This window comes from Hyperolius riggenbachi, chromosome 1, assembly GCF_040937935.1.
Source record: "Hyperolius riggenbachi isolate aHypRig1 chromosome 1, aHypRig1.pri, whole genome shotgun sequence".
NCBI lineage: Eukaryota > Metazoa > Chordata > Amphibia > Anura > Hyperoliidae > Hyperolius > Hyperolius riggenbachi.
This window is the reverse complement of record NC_090646.1, coordinates 100,988,930-101,011,083: the sequence shown is the minus strand read 5'-3', so window position 1 is coordinate 101,011,083 and position 22,154 is coordinate 100,988,930. Positions and strand designations below refer to the sequence as shown.

General features: G+C 44.8%; 1 protein-coding gene across 1 annotated transcript in view; it reads left to right on the top strand.

Moving 5' to 3' along the window:
• The first annotated feature begins 4,179 nt into the window (after positions 1 to 4,179).
• BOD1L1 (biorientation of chromosomes in cell division 1 like 1) overlaps positions 4,180 to 22,154 on the top strand; it is an 82,386-nt gene continuing 64,411 nt past the window's right edge. Inside the window, exons 1-3 of the mRNA XM_068277552.1 lie at positions 4,180 to 4,382; positions 12,311 to 12,435; positions 14,092 to 14,282. Coding sequence (XP_068133653.1) covers positions 4,266 to 4,382; positions 12,311 to 12,435; positions 14,092 to 14,282 — 433 coding nt within the window. The 5' untranslated portion in view covers positions 4,180 to 4,265. The remainder of the gene's footprint in view (positions 4,383 to 12,310; positions 12,436 to 14,091; positions 14,283 to 22,154) is intronic.

Below are 22,154 nucleotides of genomic sequence, written 5' to 3'. Positions count from 1 at the left end.
TCCCCCACGTGACTGTGCTTTCTGCTCACTCCTCCTTCTCACGATTTTTTCTCAAATTACCATGCAAAGCTGACCTCACAGATGAACCTGTGGTAACATCAACAATGGGCTCTATTCACAAAGCATTACTGCATTTGGTAATGCTGAAAACAGCTGATGTTACAGATTACCTTCCCAAGTTACAATTCACTAAACCCATCACCGCACAGAAAATTAATATCACCAACTATGGTGAGGTAAATTACCGACTGACATAATTACTGTGCGGTAGTTGCCTCAGGAAATGTCAAGAAAATGCAATTCACAAAGATTTCCACATTTGGTTTACCAGGCAAAAGTGTTCAGTAATTTTCTCCAGCTCACAGCACCCGATAACTTTCTCTCCCCATTTTGTCTCTGTGCGGTGGATTTGACAGACAGCCTTTGGGGAGAGCCAGGCAGCCAATAGGGAAAGACACACAGCCCGCTTCTCACTCTGATCTCATGCAATAGGGTATCTGGTGGGTCTTTCACTGTATCAAAGCAGAGGAAGATGATAATTTTTAGGGCTTTTCTGCATCTCTTTAGATGTGAAAATCTGTATTCTAGTATACATAAGAGATCCACTGGTGGCTTCAGCACATCTAAAGGGATGACAGGATACGCTGCATAGAAAACCTCCGAGCAGGGTCGGGCCGAGGCATAGGCTGGAGAGGCTCCAGCCTCAGGGCGCAGTGTAGGAGGGGGCACACAATTCATTCAGCTGTCATTCCTAATTGTGTTTGAAGCAGAGAGAAATACGAAAAGGGGATACATAGCAGTGACTGCAAGCCAGATAACTAGATATTAAGGTGTTGGGGAGGTTGTGGGCCTTGTGGCACCTCTTAGTCTAATAGCAATCAGTGTGTGACGGCTGGGGTGCACTTTGGTGTCTCAGCCTTGGGTGCTGGAGGACCTTGTCCCGCCTCTGCCTCCGAGTCATACACACAGCTCCCTGCCTGCCCAATGCCCAGCTAGACGGCTGGTAAGTGACAATAACAGAGCAGGGCTTAGTGAATTGAGGCATGTTTGTTCGGTAAATTACAGAACTTCTGCCTCATGCGGAAAAACTAGCGAATTTGGGAAAAAAGTGTTATACCAAATTAGGTATTTTACCAAACAAAAGGATCTTACCGAACTGTCCTTTGTGACTAGAGCCCAATGTGGATGGAGCAAGCAACCATGAACCAGGGACCAAAATAGTGGTGAGCCAAGACCTGTGCACCAGGATGGACACAGGAATCCAAAGAACAGAAGAGGTTGGCACCACCAGTTATAATTATAATAAGCTCTTTAGTGAAAACATGTTACAAATCGGGCGTGCACACCTCATGGATGAACGAGTGGTAACATCGAAATGGCTATTCACTAGTATTGATCTCAGATGCAGCCATTAGGCTTCATTCACACTGAGGCATTGGACAATATGACTGCATTGCTAACATGATGCAATTATATTGTAATGGTGTGTTCACATTACCGAGTTAGCAGTTCAGTGAGGTAGAATCCACTAGTATAAATGAGGGTATGCTGGACAGTACCGGACAACGTGTACTGTGAAGCATACTTTTCATGAACTGTATGCTTCACTGTATGCATCACACTGCATGTGTAACGCATGATGCCATTTTTCCCCCTCCATTGCCATCCTGTTTTCACAGGGTATGCAAGTAACACAATGCCCCAGTTTGAACCAGTGCCCCAGTGTGAACCTAGCCTCATACCTGGGATCCTCTGGGGACTGCTGCTGTTCTTTGTAATCGCACAAGCACTTTGTGCAGCGATCCCCATAGCAACTGCGACTGCGATTCCTGGATGTTTGGAAGCGAAAGTACAGTAAGCTGTATAGCGCTTCTGATCTGCGGTGTCAATAAACTTTATTATACTTCCCAGTTCTATCAATGTCCTGCATTCTCCCCGTAGCCCTGCCCCCTAGCACAAGAGGCCATAGGTGCTTCTCTAGCTTTAATCAGAGAAGCGTTTGTGATCACTTCTGCTAGTGTGCGGGGCTCCAGGGGGATGTCGGGACACCCAATAGTTGTATTAAACTTTATTTAAATAATAAATCACAATCATTCCCCAAATCGTTACAAAATAGCATTTGGAGCCCAATCACTTCCAAAATGCTGCAGGGCCCCTGCCCTAACCGCAATCAGGGCTGGCACCCACTAGAGAGATTTTATGAGCGTTTAGGGAGCGATTCAAACCGCTAGCGATTTCCCTAAACGCTCAGCTAATGTTAATGGATGGGCCAAATTCCACTGGAGCGATTGCGATTACCAAATCGCAAAACGCAGGACATGCAGCATTTTTGCCGTTTAGCGTCAGCGATCAGTGTTTCTGCAATGTAAAGTATATAAACGCTGGCGTAATCACTCATTAAAACCTGCACACAGCAATTTTGCTAGCGTTTGGAAGTTACTGCACACTGTAACAAAATTAAAATTAATTGAAAGGACCAATCAGAATTAAAACGCTATCGCTACACAACCCCTGGCAAACAGAATACACTTTTTAAAATCGCTCCTGAAATGTCTCATGAAATCGCTTGCAAACCGCTCATACAAAACGCTAGCGATTGCGATTAGCGATAGCGTTTTGTAGTGGGTTCCAGGCCTCACTCTTGTAAATCCCACTATATACACTTTCATTGGCAAAGTGCTTTTTTAAATCATGCTACAAAAAGCGCTCTACTGGGTCCCTGCAGTTACTGTTTAGTGAGAAAGGTGGATTATTTTTAAAATTTAGCAAAATCACTTTTTATTTGGAAACTACACTTTACATTCATTTATACAAATACGTACATCCAGGTAAAAAAATAAGGAAATTAGAGGAGGATGGAGGTACAGATGGATTTGCCTTCATAAGGCTACATTCAGCGGTGCATAACAACGTGGCTTGCCGCACTACAACACCTATGCGGGTGCTGTGCGGTATAATGATGTGTGGCATTGTAATGCTGCAAAACTTGCGTGTTAACAGTAAAGCATACTTTCCATTGACTATATTCTTCTCTGTGACGACGCAATGTGCAGCTAAAGTGAGTGCTGCTTTCCCATTCTGCTGCCTTCCTATTACAGGGAGTGCAACACAACACCCACTGAGAACCTTGAGGCCCCTTGCACACTCCTGCACTGCAAGAAGACTTGCAAAGATAATGCGATGCGCCGGAAATATCCATATCGCAGTAATGCTGACACAAAGGATGCAGTGCATTATCGCATGACCTGTACTAACGACACGGATTATGCAGTAATGCAAGTCAATGGGTGACGCAGTAAATGTGCACAACGTAAGAGCGGTGCGATTCAGTGCGCAAGCGCGGACTGACGGGAATCCCAGTGACATACTTCCTGCCGAGCAGGGACAGTTGGGAGCTATGTACATGCGATTCTGATTTTTTTATCTGATCCGATTTTTGATTCCGATTAAGAAACATACTGCATGCTGCTACATTTTTTAATCGGACATATAAAAAAAAAATCGGAATCGCATGTAGTGTGCAAGAAGCAGTGGCGTATCTAAAGGTGGCCATACATTGGTCGATTTGCCATCAAAGCGACCAACAGAAAGATCCCTCTCTGATCTAATCTGATCAGAGAGGGATCGTATGGCTGCCTTTACTGCAAGCAGATTGTGAATCGATTTCAGCATGAAACCAATCACAATCTGTGAAGCTGCCGCTGGTGTATGGACCCCTTGAGGAGTTTTGGGCCCCTGTGCAAATTTACATTGCCCCCACCCCCCAAAGCACTCTATTCAGAACTATTGATGAGACACTCCAAAACCTGCTGAGGACAACCAGTGTCATAGGTGCAAGCAGTGTAATGATTAACACTATACATAGCATCTATAGAAGTAATCATTATTAGCACAGGACCAATAAAGAGCTAATACTGTCTGCCATTGAAGGAGGGCCCCTCTAGCCCAAGGGTCCCGGTGCAGTCGCAATTTCTGCATCCCACTATCACTACCCCCACTGCCTCACAGCGTTTGTGTGCAGAGTGCAGACCTCATTATGTCGAGTCATGCACCTTGGCTTCAAGTTGCTCCAGCAAACATATAGCAGCTAAACGTGGCGCCTCCAGAGGGCGCTCCCCACCTTCCCCGTCCCCCAGACACCCTCGGCTGCGCTTCCTGTGCTCTCTGCTCTCTCCCACAATTCCCCTGTAGTTCCGGCGCAGCTGTCGGATGTCGCGGCTGCGTTTGTTTTGGTTGATGAAGCCCGAGGTTCCTGTGTGTTGAGCATGGCGAACCTGCCGCCCGGAGACCCCAAGCTTGTGTCCCTCATCGTCAGCCACCTGAAGAGCCAGGGCCTGTTCGACCAGTTCCGCCGCGACTGCCTGGCCGATGTGGACACGAAGGTGAGGCCGGGGGAGGGGAGGCTGCACTGTGCTGCTGCTTGCTGTGGGCGTGACGTCACTTCTAGGGGAACAGTGAGGACACCCGTGTGTGTGCTGCGAGGATACAAAGCTGCCCTCCTGTGATTGGCTGCCATGCAGCATTAAGGGGCCCATACACCTAACGATTTTCCCGCCGATATACAGCAGATTTGATCACTGTGATCGAATCTGCTGTGAAATTGTTGCGCAAACGCTGACAGAATGATCGATTTCTGTCTGAAATCGATCGTTCCCATCGATCTGTCTGTGTGGAAGATTTTGCTCGATCGCCAGCGGGTCGGGAGTGCGTTGATAGCGGCGTTCGAATGTCCGACCACCGCTAGCAGCAATACATTACCTGCTCCGTCGGCGCGTGTCCCCGCTGCTCTTTCTCCGTTGGGTTCCGGCAGTCTTCACTTCTTCCCCGGACAGGAAGTACAGTGAAGCTGGAGCCCAGAGCGGAGAAGACAGCGGAGACTGGGGGACTTGCGCCGGCCGGATCAGGTAATATATGCAGGGGGTGTGTGACAGCTCCACAGATGGTGAATTGATTTCATGCTGAAATCTATTCACAATCTGTTTACAGTAAAGGCAGACATACGATCCCTCTCTGATCAGAGAGGGATCTTTCTGTTGGTTGATCTGATGGCAAATCGACCAGTGTATGGCCACCTTTAGATTGGGAGTTAGTCCTCCCCTGCAGACAAGGACAAATGTGTGCCTTTTTATTAGATTTGGGGTCAAATCGATAATTTCTGTCAGATCTGATCTGAATACTGATTGTGCTATGATCAATATTGAACAGACGTGATCAGTATAATGTTTGGAAATCATATCACACCTGTGGGAAATTATCGATTTCGCCCTGAAATCTGATGGGAAATTGCATGGTGTGTACTATGCTAGGTACACGTGACTCAATCTGCCATCCAATCGACAATTATTTCTGATATGTCTGGTCTTTTTCTGAATGATAATGGGATTGATTATACGAAGTTGTCAGTGGAAAAAGATCCCTTTATTGATTGGGAGCAGTTTAGACATGTTCCTGACAGATTGCCCGTTGATCGGACAAGAAATTAAATTGTGTGTATCCAGCATTATATCAAATTAGTGACCTTAGCCTGTTTAAAAACGGGCTAGGTCTGTCACCGCTGCCAGCGCTCGTGCATGCCCCACCACACGCCGCGTGCGCCTCCGCCCGTTCGACGTGCACACGTCCGGCTGGCTCTCCTGCTCCCTGTCCAAAGAGTGTCCCTGCGTCACATGCGCAGTAGCGCAAGTGCAGGGACACGGGACGCAGAGACACAGGGGTTTTATTATAGAGGATGTGCCTGCTGGGTGAACGTGAGAAGTAATTGACAGATTTCAGTTATATGCATCTTGGTGATGTCAGCATCACTAAGGCTACTTACACACCAGGACGTTGCGTTTTAGGGGACGTTATGGTCGCATAACGTGCCCCTAACACAACGCCTGGTGCTCCCTGCTTTGGACGTCGGAGTGAGCCGCGTTGTGCAGCTCACTCTGGCGTCCATGATGCGTACTCTTGTGCGCATGCGGCATCACGTGGTCCCGCCGGCCAATCGCTGCACAGAGCGGCCGCTCCAGGAAGTAAACACTGCACGTCACTGAGTGTAGTGAATATTAATTAGCCATGTGCCTGGCCGCTCTCCGCTCCTCCCCAACGTTACTGAGCATGTGCAAGCAGTCTAACGCGGCTCTGCCGCTAGAAAGTACTGCATGCAGTACGTTGTCTGGTGGCGCAGCATTACTATGTAACGTAACGTGGGCACTGTGAACAGCCCATTGATTTTTCATTGCTGTGCTGTGCGGTGGGGTGCGTTACAGGCTGCTCTAACGTGCTCCTGTAACGTCCCACTGTGAAACCAGCCTTAAAGAGAATCTGTATTGTTAAAATCACTCAAAAGTAAACATACCAGTGCGTTAGGGGACACCTCCTATTACCCTCTGTCACAATTTCGCCGCTCCTCGCCGCATTAAAAGTGGTTAAAAACAGTTTTAAAAAGTTTGTTTGTAAACAAACAAAATGGCCACCAAAACAGGAAGTAGGTTGATGTACAGTATGTCCACACATAGAAAATACATCCATACATAAGCAGGCTGTATACAGCATTCCTTTTGAATCTCAAGAGATCATTTGTGTGTTTCTTTCCCCCATGCACTGAAGTTTCAGGCTGCTCTTTTCTTCCTGCAAACAGCTTTGCCCTTGTTTGTAATTCCTCAGTATGTGAAAGCCCATCCAGCTCAGAGGAGGATTTATCCAGCTGATTAGAGCAGCTTCTCTCTTCTCTCTTATCTAAATAACACACAGGCAGTGTGCATAGAGGGGCCAGGAAGGGTGAGTTCATAGCAGAACCACAACACTGAAGAACTTGGCAGCCTTCCAGACACAGGCCGACAAGTCTGACAGGGGAAAGATACATTGATTTATTACAGAGACTGTCATAGAAGAAAGTGCTGCAGTTAGCCAGAACACATTAGAATAGCTTTTGGAACTTGTAGGATGATAAAAAACAAGATGCAATTTTTGTTACGGAGCCTCTTTAAGAGGGAGATTCTCCAGTTAAAACTGAGTGAGGATAAATGCAAATTGGTGTGAACAGCTGAAACCTGCCTGTAGGGATGATCAGGTGCAAACATCTCAGATTTGCTTGCAGAATGTATTGGGTTGAGTAAGGCCTCTTTTCCACGGACTGTTGTTAGGCAGTGAAATAAAATCTCTCAACTGCTCACTGCTGCCTGGTAACTGCTTGTTGATGCCTTGTAACTGCTTGCTGAGCACACAGCTCAACAGTTTGTGGAAAGGAGGCCTAAGATCAGTAGCCTCTGAGTTTGGTTCAATTCCAAGCTGTTTGTCTAATTGAAACTTATGGATCATCTTAAAGGGAACCTAAACTGAGAAGGATATGAATTGTTCATTTTAAAATAATACCAGTTGCCTCACTCTTCTGCTGATCCTGTGTTTCTAATACTTTTAGCCACAGTTATCCAACCCTGTCTTCAGGAGCCACCAACAGTGCATGTTTTGTGGAAATCCACAGAGGTAATCAGTTCTGCAGAGACTCTAGTTACCTCACCTGTGAGTGTTTGTGGTTTCCTGCAAAACATGTACTGTTAGTGGGCCTTGAGGACAGGGTTGGGGACCTCTGCTCTACAGCACAAAGCATTGCGGGTTGCTATAACCTATCTGAAACCCAGCTATTTGAGAAGGTGCCTTCCACCTAATCACTTTAGCAGAATTTCCCTATGAGTTTTTCTGCTAAATCCCCTAAAGTAGACTAGAGCTGTAGCATCTATGTTGGGTGTGAACTCAGTGTTAAAACCAATTTTTTTTGCCCAGGATGGCGCTAGTCAACATTAGGGGAACCAGTAGAAACCTCATGGATTACATCAGCTAACGTGATTAGGTGGATGGCACCCTCTCGAACTGCTAGGTTTCTAATAGGTTGTAGTAAACTACACTAACTCTATTTGGCCAATGAAAATACTTTTTGTGCTGTAAGAGGGTACTGTGATTGTAAAAATGTTCCCTATGATGGTTCCTGATGAGTCCTCTAAGGTAGACAAGTGCCCGGAGTACTACAGTGTTCTCCCCAGGCTCTTTTAGCCGGGTGCTCCACCCGGCTACTTTTGGTGAGCACCCAGCTGTTATCGGCTCAACTCCTCCTATGCCGTAAGCAGAAGTGCTGCCCCTGCATTCTCTCATTACGCTCCACCCGGTTACTTTTTCATGCCACCCGGCTGGAAACAAATTCTGGGGAGAACACTGTACTAGATCTGATTTGGAAGGCTAATGGTGACTAGGGATGGTCATTGATACCAGAGGCGGGACAAGGTCCTCCAGCACCCAAGGCTGAGACACCAAAGTGTGCCCCTCCATGCTTCCCACCTCAGCCATCATACACTGATTGCTATTAGACTAACAGGCGCCCCAGGGCCCACAACACCTTAATCTCTAGTCATCTGGCTTGCAATCACTACTATGTATGCACTTTTCCTATTTCTCTGCTTCAAATACAATAGGGGAATGATAGCTGAGTGAGTTGTGCGCACCCTCCTACACTGCGCCCTGAGGCTGGAGCCTCTCTCACCTCTGCCCCGCCCTGCGCCCAGCTCCTACACTGCGCCCTGAGGCTGGAGCCTCTCTCGTCTCTGCCCGACCCTTATTGAGATGTAAATAATTTTGAAGTGATGCAAGGTAATGCAAATTTTGTAGACAAATTTATGCAGCTTGTATACAGATCAATCGAATTTCTCCAAGGTGGAATGTGATTGGTCTATTTTCAAGCTGCATTAATTCACATACAGTGGGTTGCAAAAGTATTTGGCCCCCTTGAAGTTTTCCACATTTTGTCACATTACTGCCACAAACATGAATCAATTTTATTGGAATTCCGTGTGAAAGACCAATACAAAGTGGTGTACACGTGGTATTGTTTAAAAGGCAATAAATATGGCAGCCTCCATATCTCTCTCGTTACAATTGTCCTTTTAACAAGCAGAACTTATGCAGTGAATCGGCAGGTAATAATAATTGCATTGGTATTTACAGGAATAGTGTTTTTGTGGTAGTCTGTATTGAATATGTTTCCTTTTGTGTGTTTACCAAATAGATGGAGAAAACATTTTCTATTGGCTGACAAGCCTCTGCTAATGTGGCTCTGGAGGAGCAGAGCTATAGCTTAATGCAGCTTTCACTAATGTATGTCAATGATTTATGAGCATGAGGGAAATCCTGTTGATTGAAATATAGATAGAACAATTGCAGGGAGCTTAAAGCAGACCTGAACTTAGAATTGTTTCCCTGCTCTAAAAGATAAGCAACAGCATATTAACCTTTTAAATAAAAAAAATCTTTGTTACAGCTGATACAAATCCTGCAATATATCTGCAGTGTTTCTGCTTCCTGCTTTCATGGAAGCGGATACAAGGTTAATATCCTGTGTTTACAAATTAGCTCTCTGCCAAAGCATAGGAGATTCCTGAGCTGCCTCAACTGAGATCAAATTACAACTTTTGATTAGTCACAGATGACAGGGAAATTAGACAGGCTAAACTCTCTACATACAGGGTGCATTTCTCTTTGTTTTCATTCTGTTCTGTGCAAGAGTTCAGGTGCACTTTCAGAGAAATCATCATTGATCAGTAAAGAATGACAGTTTTGCACCCACAGCTTCCATGTAAGAAAGATGAAATGCCTGTTCTTTCCTTGATATCTGCCGCTGTCTAGCAGCCATGTCTCATGATCATGTGTTATCTTATGGACTGACACCAGCCGATCCTTGCAGTGCTAACAGAGCTTATGAGAAAGAAGAAAACACGATTACTAGGCAGGCTGCACATATGTTTCCCAGTTTGCATTTTAAAGAGAATTGCTGACTCCTCACGAGCTGTGGTCGGACCCGCTGACTATGGAATAGTACTTATACATGAATGTTTTCTTCGTCATACCCGTTCAGACTGCTGTGTCCATACCATGTGATACCTGGCAAATATGTTTGTTTACACTGTGTGCATGTGCGTCATGTGCTGTGTGTAAACAGTGTGACTTACAAAAACAAAAATGTTTATAATTAAAAAAAAAAAAAAAAAAGTTGTCACCAGGTTGGAGAAGCACCCATATAATAATAATTATTATTAATAATAATAGCAGTATTTGTATATCGCCTTTCTCTTGTCGGACTCAAAGCTCTTGCGAGGCAGCCACTAGAGCGCACTCAGTAGGCAGTAGCAGTGTTAAGGAGACTTGCCCAAGAAACTCCTTACTGAATAGGTGCTGGCTTACTGAACAGGCAGAGCCGAGATTTGAACCCAGGTCTCCTGTGTCAGATGCAGAGCCCTTAACCATTACACTACCCAGCCACATATAGCAAGACTTCAGTGTTCCCAAGTCTTGGCACATAGTACCTTGTGACCAAATGACAAGTAGTCCACGAGGCAGGCACCGCTAATGGCATAAAAATGCTCTTTTATTGAATCATCATTAAAATGACATCAAGTCAGTATGTATCAGGACTGTGGAGTCAGTACAAAAATCATCCGACTCCTCAGTTTATGAAACCTCCAACTCCAGGTACCCAAAATTGCTCAGACTCCAACTCCTCGACTCCAACTCAGACTCCACAGCTCTGGTAAGTATAGCTGTAGCGACAGCCCGCTGTTTCGAGCTAGTTGCTCTTTGTTAAGCCATCCAGCCATGGCTGCATGGCTTGACAAAAAGCAACTAGCTCGAAACAGTGGGCTGTTGCCAGAGCTATACTTACTGACTTGATGTCATTTTAATGACAATTCAATAAAAGAGCATTTTTATGCCATTGGCAGTGCCTGCCTCGTGGACTACTATCTTAGCCATCTCTCTCTCTCTGGGCTAGTGATCACCAAAATCGCAGTTGAAATCGCTAGCGATTTTTGCAGAGCGATTTTTCAATGAGCGTTTTTGCACATTCTTCAATCGCTCCAAAAATGCTACATGCAGCACATTTTCGAATTTTGTAAAAAAAATCACAACACTGCTGTGGGAACACCCTCAAAGAGCTCAGAAGCTCTCTTGGTGCGCACCAGCCCTCTCTCCTTCCCCCTCCAAAGTCATTCAAAGGATCCTGATGGTGAGAGACATAGGGAGGCTGCCATATTTATTTCCTTTTAAACAATACCAGTTACCTGGTAGTCCTGCTTATCAGTAGATATGTTGCGGGCAAACATCTCTGAATCTGTGGGCCTTGTACTACTTCCGGGTCGCTATGACCCGGAGTAGTACGCCTGCGCTGGCCCGGCAGTGCGCGTCCTAGATTGCGCTCCTGTTGCCGGGCACTTTCTGCGCATGTGCGTGACGTCTGTAGTGTGTGAATCCTTAGTAGGGTCAGTAGTGTCTGAATCACACACCTAAACAAGCAGTTAGCTGAAGTTGTCAGATTTTTGGCAGAAACATCTGACCTGCATGCTTGTTCAGGGTCTATGGCTAAAAGTATTAGAGGCAAAGTATCAGCAGGACGGCCAGGCGATGTGCATTGTATAAAAGGAAATAAATGTCAGCCTCCAAATGTCTCTCACCTCAGGTTCCCTTTCACACCTTATACTATCATACGGAAGAGAGAGCCTGTACCAACTTTGTAGCCCTTCTTCCTATTAAGTGACTGGATAGTGTACTGGTTAAGGGCTCTGCCTCTGGCACAGGTGACCTGGGTTTGAATTTCGTTTCTTCTTGTTCAGTAAACTGGCACCTCTTCAGTGAGGAGACTTTGGGCAAGACACCCTAACACTGCTACTGCCTATAGAGCGCGCCTTAGGGGCTGCAGCTCTGGCTCTTTGAGTCCGCCAGGAGAAAAGCACATTATCAATGTTCTGTGTCCTGTCTGGTCTGTGTCTAATCTAATGGTAACCAACATGGCTTCCAGCAAAAAGGGGGGGGGGGGATCTTATGAGGCAGGCTAGCAAATTCTATTTTCTTTTTCGCATGTTGCCTTTGTCCCAGTGTTGAGGGACAAGAGTCACTTCTGCATGTCCATGCCCTGCATGAGCAGGAATTTTACCAGGTCCCAAGCTCTCTTCTTACACATTCCCATCCATATCCTCAAGAGATCATTTATTTATTACTTTTTTTCATGTATTTCACCATGAAGAGAAGGCATCAGAATTTTGTATGGGATTTCACAGCGGTGAAGACACAATCAGGAGGAAATGTTGCTGCTGGATTCCTTATAATGACATGATTTCCATGTGATGTGAAGGTTTATTTGATTGGATATTTATCATGTGGGATGTTTAGCTACTCCATCACACTGCATCACTGCTTTAAATTCTGGTGCTCTGTAGTGTGTAGTATTAGTACTAGAATCTTCCAAGTATGATAGCAGTTAATATTGTTGTTTCATTTCTATCCCCTGCAGCCTGCGTACCAAAATTTGAGACAGCGAGTTGATAATTTTGTTTCCAACCACTTGGCAAACCACACGTGGAGCCCTCATCTGAACAAGAATCAGCTGAGGAATAACATCAGACAGCAAGTGCTCAAGTGAGTAGAATGCCTGCGGGAAATGTTGTGGTCTGCTGTTCTTATTAACCATGCGGGCCTTATATTCTAGTGCTTCTCATTACTGTTATATTGTAGAGCTAGCCAGTAATACCATGCATGAGCTTAAGATTCTTGGACATTAAATAGAATCCGTACTGCAAAATTCTTACAATAAAAGCATACCATTCTATTCATTATGTTCTCCTGGGCCCCTCTGTGCTGTTTCTGCCTCTCCCTGCTGCAATCCTGGCTTGTAATTGCCAGTTGTATGCAGTGTTTACAAACAAAATACATAGCAAGTGATAGGCTGAGAGTAGCTCAGTGTGTGAGTCATACAGAGTGTGCAAGGGGCCTGGAGAGGGTGTGTTTAGCTTCTATCCAATCACAAGCAACACAGCACATTCCAGTCTGACTGCCTGAGCCCAACAGAGGAGAAAAGATTAGATCATATAACATAGATAACACAGCCACTGTGCAACTAGGAAAGGCTGCAGTAAGACAGAGCAGTCAGCTTTATGTCCTTACAGGCACTCTCCATCTTCTGTGCCAAACCTAATGCACTCAATAAGCAGTTGGTCAGACCATACAGCTGGGGAGTGGCAGCAGCACAATTTCCAATCGATTTCATGCTGAAATCTAATGTAAATTGGTGTACGGTGTTTGAGCAGCCAAAAGATCTCTTTCTGATCATATTCGATTAAAGAGGGAGAGAGGGATCTATCGTAAAGGGAAGGTCCAAGCAGGACAAAAAAACAAAATCCACTTACCTGGGGCTTCCTCCAGCCCCTGGCTGCCGTCCTGTGCCATCGCCGCAGCGGCCTCCGCTGCAGAAGCCAACCTCGTCCGGTCGGCTTCTTGTACGCTCCATGGCGCAGGCCATGTGGTCCGGCCGACGTCATCAGGTCTGTACTGCGCATGCGCAGAACTTCTGCACATGCACAGTACAGATCTGATGTCAGCCGGACCACGTGGCCCGCACCGTGGAGCGCACAAGAAGTCGACCTGGCGAGGTCGGCTTCTGCAGCGGGGAACACCAGGAGCCACTTGAGCAATGGCGAGGGCACAGGACGGCAGTCAGGGGCAGGAGGAAGCCCCAGGTAAGTGGATTTTGTTTTTTTGTCCTGCTTGGATGTTTCCTTTAAGGTGGCCGTTAACAGTACAATGTTTTCCTCACATGTAATCTTTCAATCAAATTTTTACTCGAATTGTTGTGAAAACAATGTGTAAAAAAATTGTTGTAAAATGAATCTATGGTCGATTGGAGTAGAAAATTGCATTGAGCGAAAGTCCGGTTTATGCGAACAATCGATAATTACCTTCCGATTACTTTTGTTCCTGCAAATCTAATTGAATAATCACATTTGATGCAAATATTGTATCGTTAATGGACACCTTTATGGTTGATCTGGTAGCAGATGGAACAATGCATGGTCAGCTTTACATGTACACTACTTGTTACATGTTTTGTTTTCTGCAGACACCAACAGTGTTGCCCTAACTCCAGGGGAGCTATGGTCATTAGCTGGGAAAATGTAAACTACTCAGCCAATTAATTGTTTTTCTTTACTAATCTGTGAAAACTCTAGACTGTAATATGTAGTGGCAAATATATTATCACTTTGTTTTTTCTTCCTTGTAACCTCTTTTTCCATTCAGGTCGGGAATGCTCGAAGCCGGCATTGACCGCATCATATCACAGGTGGTGGATCCAAAGATAAACCACACGTTCCGACCGCAAGTGGAAAAGGTGGTACAAGATTTCCTGGCTACGTTACATAACAAGGAAGAAGGCAATGCAAATTATGAGCAAACCGAAGAAAGATCCGAATCGTCTATTTCCAACATAGGTACTTCTGTCTTAAAGGGCACTGAGTGTTTTGTAACATCAGGGCATGTCAACATTTATTAAAAATGCATATTAACAATAGGTCTTATTTATACCTAATTGAATGATTCAGTCCAGGTTGCCATCATGTGCCACATGAATCGTGGTAATCTCCTGGCTGCAGCGGAGCATACTGGGAAATGTAGATTTGTGTTGTAAGTACACCACAGAACTGGAGTCTTGGGGAACTGGTGGTGGTGGTGGTGGGGGGGGGGGGGGTTGATTCCTCCTAACTTCTCCTTGAAAGTGGCAGTTCTCAGTCACTTTAAAGAAAAAAATGAAGAGCAAATAATCCTGGACACTGCTGCAGATTACCATTTGGTTGAGGCATTGTCTTACACTGATATACTTTATGTAATACAGTGGTTTGCAAAAGTATTCAGCCCCCTTGAAGTTTTCCACATTTTGTCACATTACTGCCGCAAACATAAATCCATTTTTTTGGGATTCCACGTGAAAGACCAATACAAAGTGGTGTACACGTTAGAAGTGGCACGAAAATCATACGATTCCAAACATTTTTTTTACAAACAAATAACTGCAAAGTGGGGTGTGCGTAATTATTCAGCCCCCTGAGTCACTACTTTGTAGAACCACCTTTTGCTGCAATTACAGCTGCCAGTCTTTTAGGGTAAGGCTTTACCAGCTTTGCACATCTAGAGACTGAAATCCTTGCCCATTCTTCTTTGCAAAACAGCTTCAGCTCAGTCAGATTAGATGGACAGCGTTTGTGAACAGCAGTTTTCAGATCTTGCCACAGATTCTCAATTGGATTTAGATCTGGACTTTGACTGGGCCACTCTAACACATGAATATGTTTTGTTTTAAACCATTCCATTGTTGCCCTGGCTTTATGTTTAGGGTCGTTGTCCTTCTGGAAGGTGAACCTCCACCCCAGTCTCAAGTCTTTTGCAGACTCCAAGAGGTTTTCTTCCAAGATTGCCCTGTATTTGGCTCCATCCATCTTCCCATCAACTCTGACCAGTTTCCCTGTCCCTGCTGAAGAGAAGCACCCCCAGAGCATGATGCTGCCACCACCATATTTAACAGTGTGAATGGTGTGTTCTAAGTGATGGGCAGAGTTAGTTTTCCACCACACATAGCATTTTGCATGTTGGCCAAAGAGTTTCATTTTGGTCTCATCTGACAAGAGCACCTTCTTCCACATGTTTGCTGTGTCCCCTACATGGCTTGTGGCAAACTGCAAGCGGGACTTCTTATGCTTTTCTGTTAACAATGGCTTTCTTGCACTCTTCCATAAAGGCCAACTTTGTACAGTGCACGACTAATAGTTGTCCTATGGACAGATTCCGCCACCTGAGCTGTAGATCTCTGCAGCTCGTCCAGAGTCAACAAAAAAGACTTGCAGAGAGTGTCTTCAAAACAGTATCAAAATTTTATTGGATATCTTGAACAACCCCCATAAGTGTACCCTTATCCCCCCTTAAAAACACGGCAGTGTTTCTACTGGTCAGCTGACTTCACACACTCACAATCACAGCACTCATCAAACATTACAAAACTGAGATGTTTTTCCTATAACACATAGGACTTCAAATCAGTGTTCTTAGCTACTTCTAGGTGCTGATCAGTAGCTACATGGAGCACAATCCTGTCACTGAATTGTAACAAGTCACCAGCTTGAGTGTGAGAAACAGACACAAAAGGTAAAAAATGGAACAAAAAATGGAGAACTTGTTAAAGCAGCTTATGAAGTTGGGAGTCGGTTTGATTAACCACCCTGGCGTTCTGATTAAATCGCCAGGGTGGCTGCGGGAGGGTTTTTTTTAAATAAAAAAAAAACTATTTCATGCAGCCAACTGAAAGTTGGCTGCATGAAAGCCCACTAGAGGGCGCTCCGGAGGCGATCTTCCGATCGCCTCCGGCGCCCAGAATAAACAAGGAAGGCCGCAATGAGCGGCCTTCCTTGTTTTGCTTATATCGTCGCCATAGCGACGAGCGGAGTGACGTCATCGACGTCAGCCGACGTCGTGACGTCAGCCGCCTCCGATCCAGCCCTTAGCGCTGGCCGGAACTTTTTGTTCCGGCTGCGCAGGGCTCAGGCGGCTAGGGGGGCCCTCTTTCGCCGCTGCTCGCGGCGAATCGCCGCAGAGCGGCGGCGATCAGGCAGCACACGCGGCTGGCAAAGTGCCGGCTGCGTGCGCTGCTTTTTATTTCATCAAAATCGGCCCAGCAGGGCCTGAGCGGCAGCCGCTGGCGGTGTTGGACGAGCTGAGCTCGTCCAGACCGCTCAGCTGGTTAATGTTCGTCTCATGCATATACAGATACAGATATTGCAGCAGTCTTTCACCAGCATCCAGCTAGAAGACTTATTGATGTTTCAGATTCAACCAATCACATAACTTCAATTCTTCGCATTACTAACATGTTCTTGGATTCGGGATTTCAAGATCCGTGTTGTCTCCCCCACGTATTTGAGTCCACAAGGGCACATAATCATATAAAGTACAAATTCGTCCAGAGTCACCATGGGCCTCTTGACTGCATTTCTGATCAGCGCTCTCCTTGTACGGCCTGTGAGTTTAGGTGGATGGCCTTGTATTGGTAGGTTTAAAGTTGTGCCATACTCCTTCCATTTCTGAATGATCGCTTGAACAGTGCTCCATGGGCAACTGACTGCACTCAGACCAAAGGGGGCTGAATAATTACGCACACCCCACTTTGCAGTTATTGATTTGTAAAAAAAATGTTTGGAATAGTGTATGATTTTCATTCCACTTCTCACGTGTACACCATTTTGTGTTGGTCTTTCATGTGGAATTCCAATAAAATTGATTCATGTTTGTGGCAGTAATGTGACAAAATGTGGAAAACTTCAGACAAGGCTCTGATAATGTGAGACTGGCAGCTAATGTTCTTCAAGATGCTGAACTCAAGAAGTCCAGATTTTTGATGCTAGGTCTTGATGTTAGTAAGGCATTTGATTCGGTGGGATGGCAATATTTAACTACTGCTTTAGAAGGCTTTGGCCTGTCTGGCCCTATAATTACTGCTGTTTCAGCTCTGTATGATTCCCCGTCCACTGTCATACGCATCCCTGGAGCTTCTTCTGCCCCTATTCGTCTCCAACGGGGCACCCGTCAGGGATGCCCTCTCTCCCCACTACTATTTGCACTCGCGTTAGAGCCTCTAGCGGTGGCGATTAGACCCTGATACCTGACACCCTGATATACGCTGGTATGGTACAGACAATGTGAAATTGACTCTATATGCTGATGACTCCTATTCTTGACCAGACTTTTGACATCTTTACCTAATTTATTTCAGCTGTTAGATCTCTTTGCCAATTTCTCAGGTCTAAAGGTTAACCCATCCAAGTCCACAGCCCTTTCGATTAATTTATATCCTCAAACGATCAATTCGTTACACTCAAATTACGGTTTTAAGTGGAGTAGATCCAAATTTAAATGCTTGGGAATCTTTCTCACACCTTGCTATGGGGATCTGTATGGTGTCAACTTCAGACATGTGACTAATATCATTACTCAACTTTTGAAATCTTGGTCTTCATATCGGGTCTCATGGCTCGGAAGATGCGTGGCATGCAAAATTATTCTACCTAAATTATTGTACCTGTTCCGTATGCTTCCAATAACTTTAGCTAAAAATCCTTGTCTAAATTACAATCTCAAATTAACAAATTTTGTTTGGGATGGCAAACCGGCAAGAATTCGAGCACAAGTCCTTTACAGACCCCCCCCCTGCAAGGTGGCATTGGATAACCTAGTTTATGGCATTATTATCTAGCCTCCAAACTCAGTCAAATTTTAGATTGGGGCATAGCTTCTAACCCTCCTGCCTGGTATCGACTCGAGTCTACCTCAATTTTCCCTTTCATTTATCCTCATTGGTTACAGTCGTATCTAAAAGAGATATCGCAGACCTCAATGGCAAGAACAGGATTGTGTCATTAGCCAGGTTGTGGATTTCAGTGGCCACTCCATACAAACTCATGACCTTTCCCTCCTCCAGGATTTCTATTTTCGGCAATCCTCGATTCGTTCCTGCCTTTAGGAGCCCACAGATGTTTTCCTGGTGGAGGCCTTTTTACGGCCAACAAATTTTGGATCAGGGATGTCTCAGTCACATTTAATATGCTTCGATTTGGACAAGATGCTCCCCTGGAAGAGGCATTCAGATTCTGTCAAATTAAACATTATTTCTCATCCATTTTTCCCTAATTCCCAATGTATGACCCCACGATGTACGAATCACTTTATTTCGAATTTGCGCGACGCAAGGGCCTAATTTCTTTATTGTACGCTTTGCTTCTTGGTCGTGAGGATAAGGAGAAAATGCCATACATGAGGGCCTGGGAGCAGGATCTGGGAATACAGCTAGACCGCACTGATTGGTCTCTTATTTGGACCGCTGTCTCTGGGGTAGTCAAATCAAACATGGTGAAAGATACTGCAATCAAGCTCATGTGTCGGTGGTATTATACCCCAACTAAAATTCATAAACTCTACCCCTCAGCCCCCTCGACTTGCTTTCGAGGTTGCAATATGGAAGGAACACTGATGCATGTTTTTTGGGAATGCCCCATTGCGCAGCGTTTTTGGGATTCATGGAAAACGTTGATACGGGAGGTGTTTGGCTTTCTTGTTTCCTTGGCTGCTCCCCAGGCCCTCTTGTATATATCTGACGGCGATGTTCCAGGCAGATTTAGATCTCTATATAGATATATGCTGCTGGCCGCTCACTGGTCAATTGCCTTCAAATGGAAATCCACTGATCTAGAGCTAGCACTGGTCATTCAGCGCCTAGATCTAATGATGTTGATGGATCGTGTGTATTACTACAGATTTGAGAATATGTAGAGATTTGATCTTATCTGGGATATTTGGAAAGCATACAGGCGACTTTAGTTTCCCCTGGGCATTAGTGTGTATAAAAGATGTGAAATCTTGTGCTGCTAGGGCAGTAGTCAAGGGTGGCCGAATGACGTCACACTTTAGCTGCACCTCTTAGAGCCCGGCTGTCAGAGGCTTGTTATAAGAGACAAAAAATAAAAGGAGGAGCGCTCCTAGTGTAACATCGCTTTATTAAAACAATTGCGCAAAATAAAAATTCACTTACTAGATGTAAGGTGAATACAAGCATGTAAAATCCTTTAAAAGTCCTTCCTTGGCGGTCGCACCTCAGACTGCCGTGGCCATCGGAGTCGAGAGGGTCTGATGGAAAGTGACCCTGGATGCCCCAAGGAAAACTGTGTGCTGGCTGCGTTATAACGCGTTTCGGCGTTCCACGCCTTCATCAAGGGTGGCCGAATGACGTCACACTTTAGCTGCACCTCTTAGAGCCCGGCTGTCAGAGGCTTGTTATAAGAGACAAAAAATAAAAGGAGGAGCGCTCCTAGTGTAACATCGCTTTATTAAAACAATTGCGCAAAATAAAAATTCACTTACTAGATGTAAGGTGAATACAAGCATGTAAAATCCTTTAAAAGTCCTTCCTTGGCGGTCGCACCTCAGACTGCCGTGGCCATCGGAGTCGAGAGGGTCTGATGGAAAGTGACCCTGGATGCCCCAAGGAAAACTGTGTGCTGGCTGCGTTATAACGCGTTTCGGCGTTCCACGCCTTCATCAGATAACCTTCCTCTCTGTCTTCCCTCTTTTCTACAACGTATAATAAAGAGAGCACTATGATATCATCATAAAGGCTCAAGATATGGACTGATCCCTAGGATCTCAGCCGGAGGTACTCCTGTGCCCCATTTCCCAGGTTGAGCGGTCCAGCTCTCTGGACTATGCTCTCAGGTCATTTTCTTTCTTTTTCGCATGTGTTAGTAACATATCTCTGTATTAGCTGTTTGTGTTCACATTTGCCAATTGCAATTGAAATGGATATGTTATTTGTCTTGCTACTTCAAGCACTTTTGTATTTGATAATCTGTTCAATAAAGCTCTTTAATAACAAAAAAAAGTGAAATACTTCAAGGGGGGCCGAATACTTTTGCAAGCCACTGTATGTGCTGCTTAGGTCCTAATACTTTTTTTTTTTTTTTTATCAGCAGTGTTTGGGGCCATTTTTAGCTTTTGAGTGTCACAGGAGTGTAAGTGGCTTTAAACTGTATGGATATCATTCACACATACTGTAATTCTAAAGTACGGTATTCAACCCCCACTAAAATTGAGTGTTTTGGCCAGTTTGACATTGATTTTGATCATTTCAGTCATCTTGTTTACAATTAAATCAAAGAGGCACTTGTATGTCGGACAAATATAACATTTATAATGAAATAACCACAAATGTCTTTTCTGTGCTCACATTATCCGTTTCATTCAACCCCCAAGTGACATTCATTCATAGTACTTAGCACAACATTCTTTTCCAGTTATAACAGCTTTTAAACGTAAAGCATAGCTTGACACAAGTGTCTTGCAGCGATCTACGGGTATCTTAGCCCATTCTTCATGGGCAAAAGCCTCCAGTTCAGTCACATTCTTAGGCTTGTGCGCTGCAACTGCTTTCTTTAAGTCCCACCAGAGGTTCTCAATCAGATTTAAGTCTGGTGATTGCGATAGCCACTCCAAAATGTTCCAGCCTTCAATCCGCAACCATGCTCTAGTGGACTTGGAGGTATGCTTGGGATCATTGTCCTGTTGAAAGGTCCAACGTCTCCCAAGCCTCAGGTTTTTGACGGACTGCATCACATTTTCATCTAATATCTCCTGGTACTGAGGAGAATTCACGGTACCTTGCACACACTGAAGCTTCCCTGTACCTGCGGAAGCAAAACGGCCCCAAAGCATGATTGACTCTCCGCCATGCTTCACAGTAGGCAAGGCGTTCTTTTCTCCATAGGCCTTGTTCTTCCTCCTCCAAACATAGCGTTGATCCATGGGCCCAAACAGTTCTAATTTTGTTTCATCAGTCCACAGAACACTATCCCAAAACACAACTGTAGATTTTTTATTTTTAATAAAATACAGTATGTTTTATCTATTTATATGCATGTTTACCACTAGCATTTATTTTATTAATATTATTTAGTATTTATATAGTGCCAACATCTTCTGCAGTGCTTTACAGAGTATAGAGTCATGTTGCCAACTGTTCCTCACAGGGGCTCACAATTTAATCCCTACTATAGCTATATTTCCATTGTAGTCTAGGGCCAGTTTAGTGGGAAATTAAATTAACTTATCTGTGTGCTTTGGGGATGTGAGAGGAAACCGGAATGCCTGGTGGAAACTCATACAGACACGGGGAGAACATGCAAGCTCTTGGCGCATAGTGCCCTTTCTGGGATTCGTACCAGGGACCTAGCGCTGCAAGGTGAGAGTGCTATCCACCGTGGAGTTTCAAAGAGAGCACTAGCTTTGTACAGCACTTTGTTGACTGGCAGATGACAGATTACACAGGAGACACTTGCCCCATTTGCTTCCCTCCCTGCCACATTAGCCAGATGTCTCCCTCCCATTTTATTTCAATGTTGAGCTACACTCCGTAGACCTTTGCCGACATCAAACAAACGATGTTGATTCAGGTAATGACTAACTACATAGTTTAGTCAAGCTTTTGAAACAGTCTCTTCTTCAGGCATTATACAGAACTGGATCAGGTGTGTACAGAATTGAGTCTTTTGTATGGTTCTGATCCAGTTATGTAACATGCTTGAAGAAGAAACTTAAAGTTTTGAAAGCTTGCAATAAACAATGTAATAGCGTTGTTGGTTTGAAGTCTTCATACCTGCCCCACTGGACCATATGTATTTATGAATCTTCACTTTCTATTACAAAACAAATTTGCCTTTCATTGATCATCTCTACCAATGACAAAAACCAAGAGCGAGTTTACAACAGTGTTA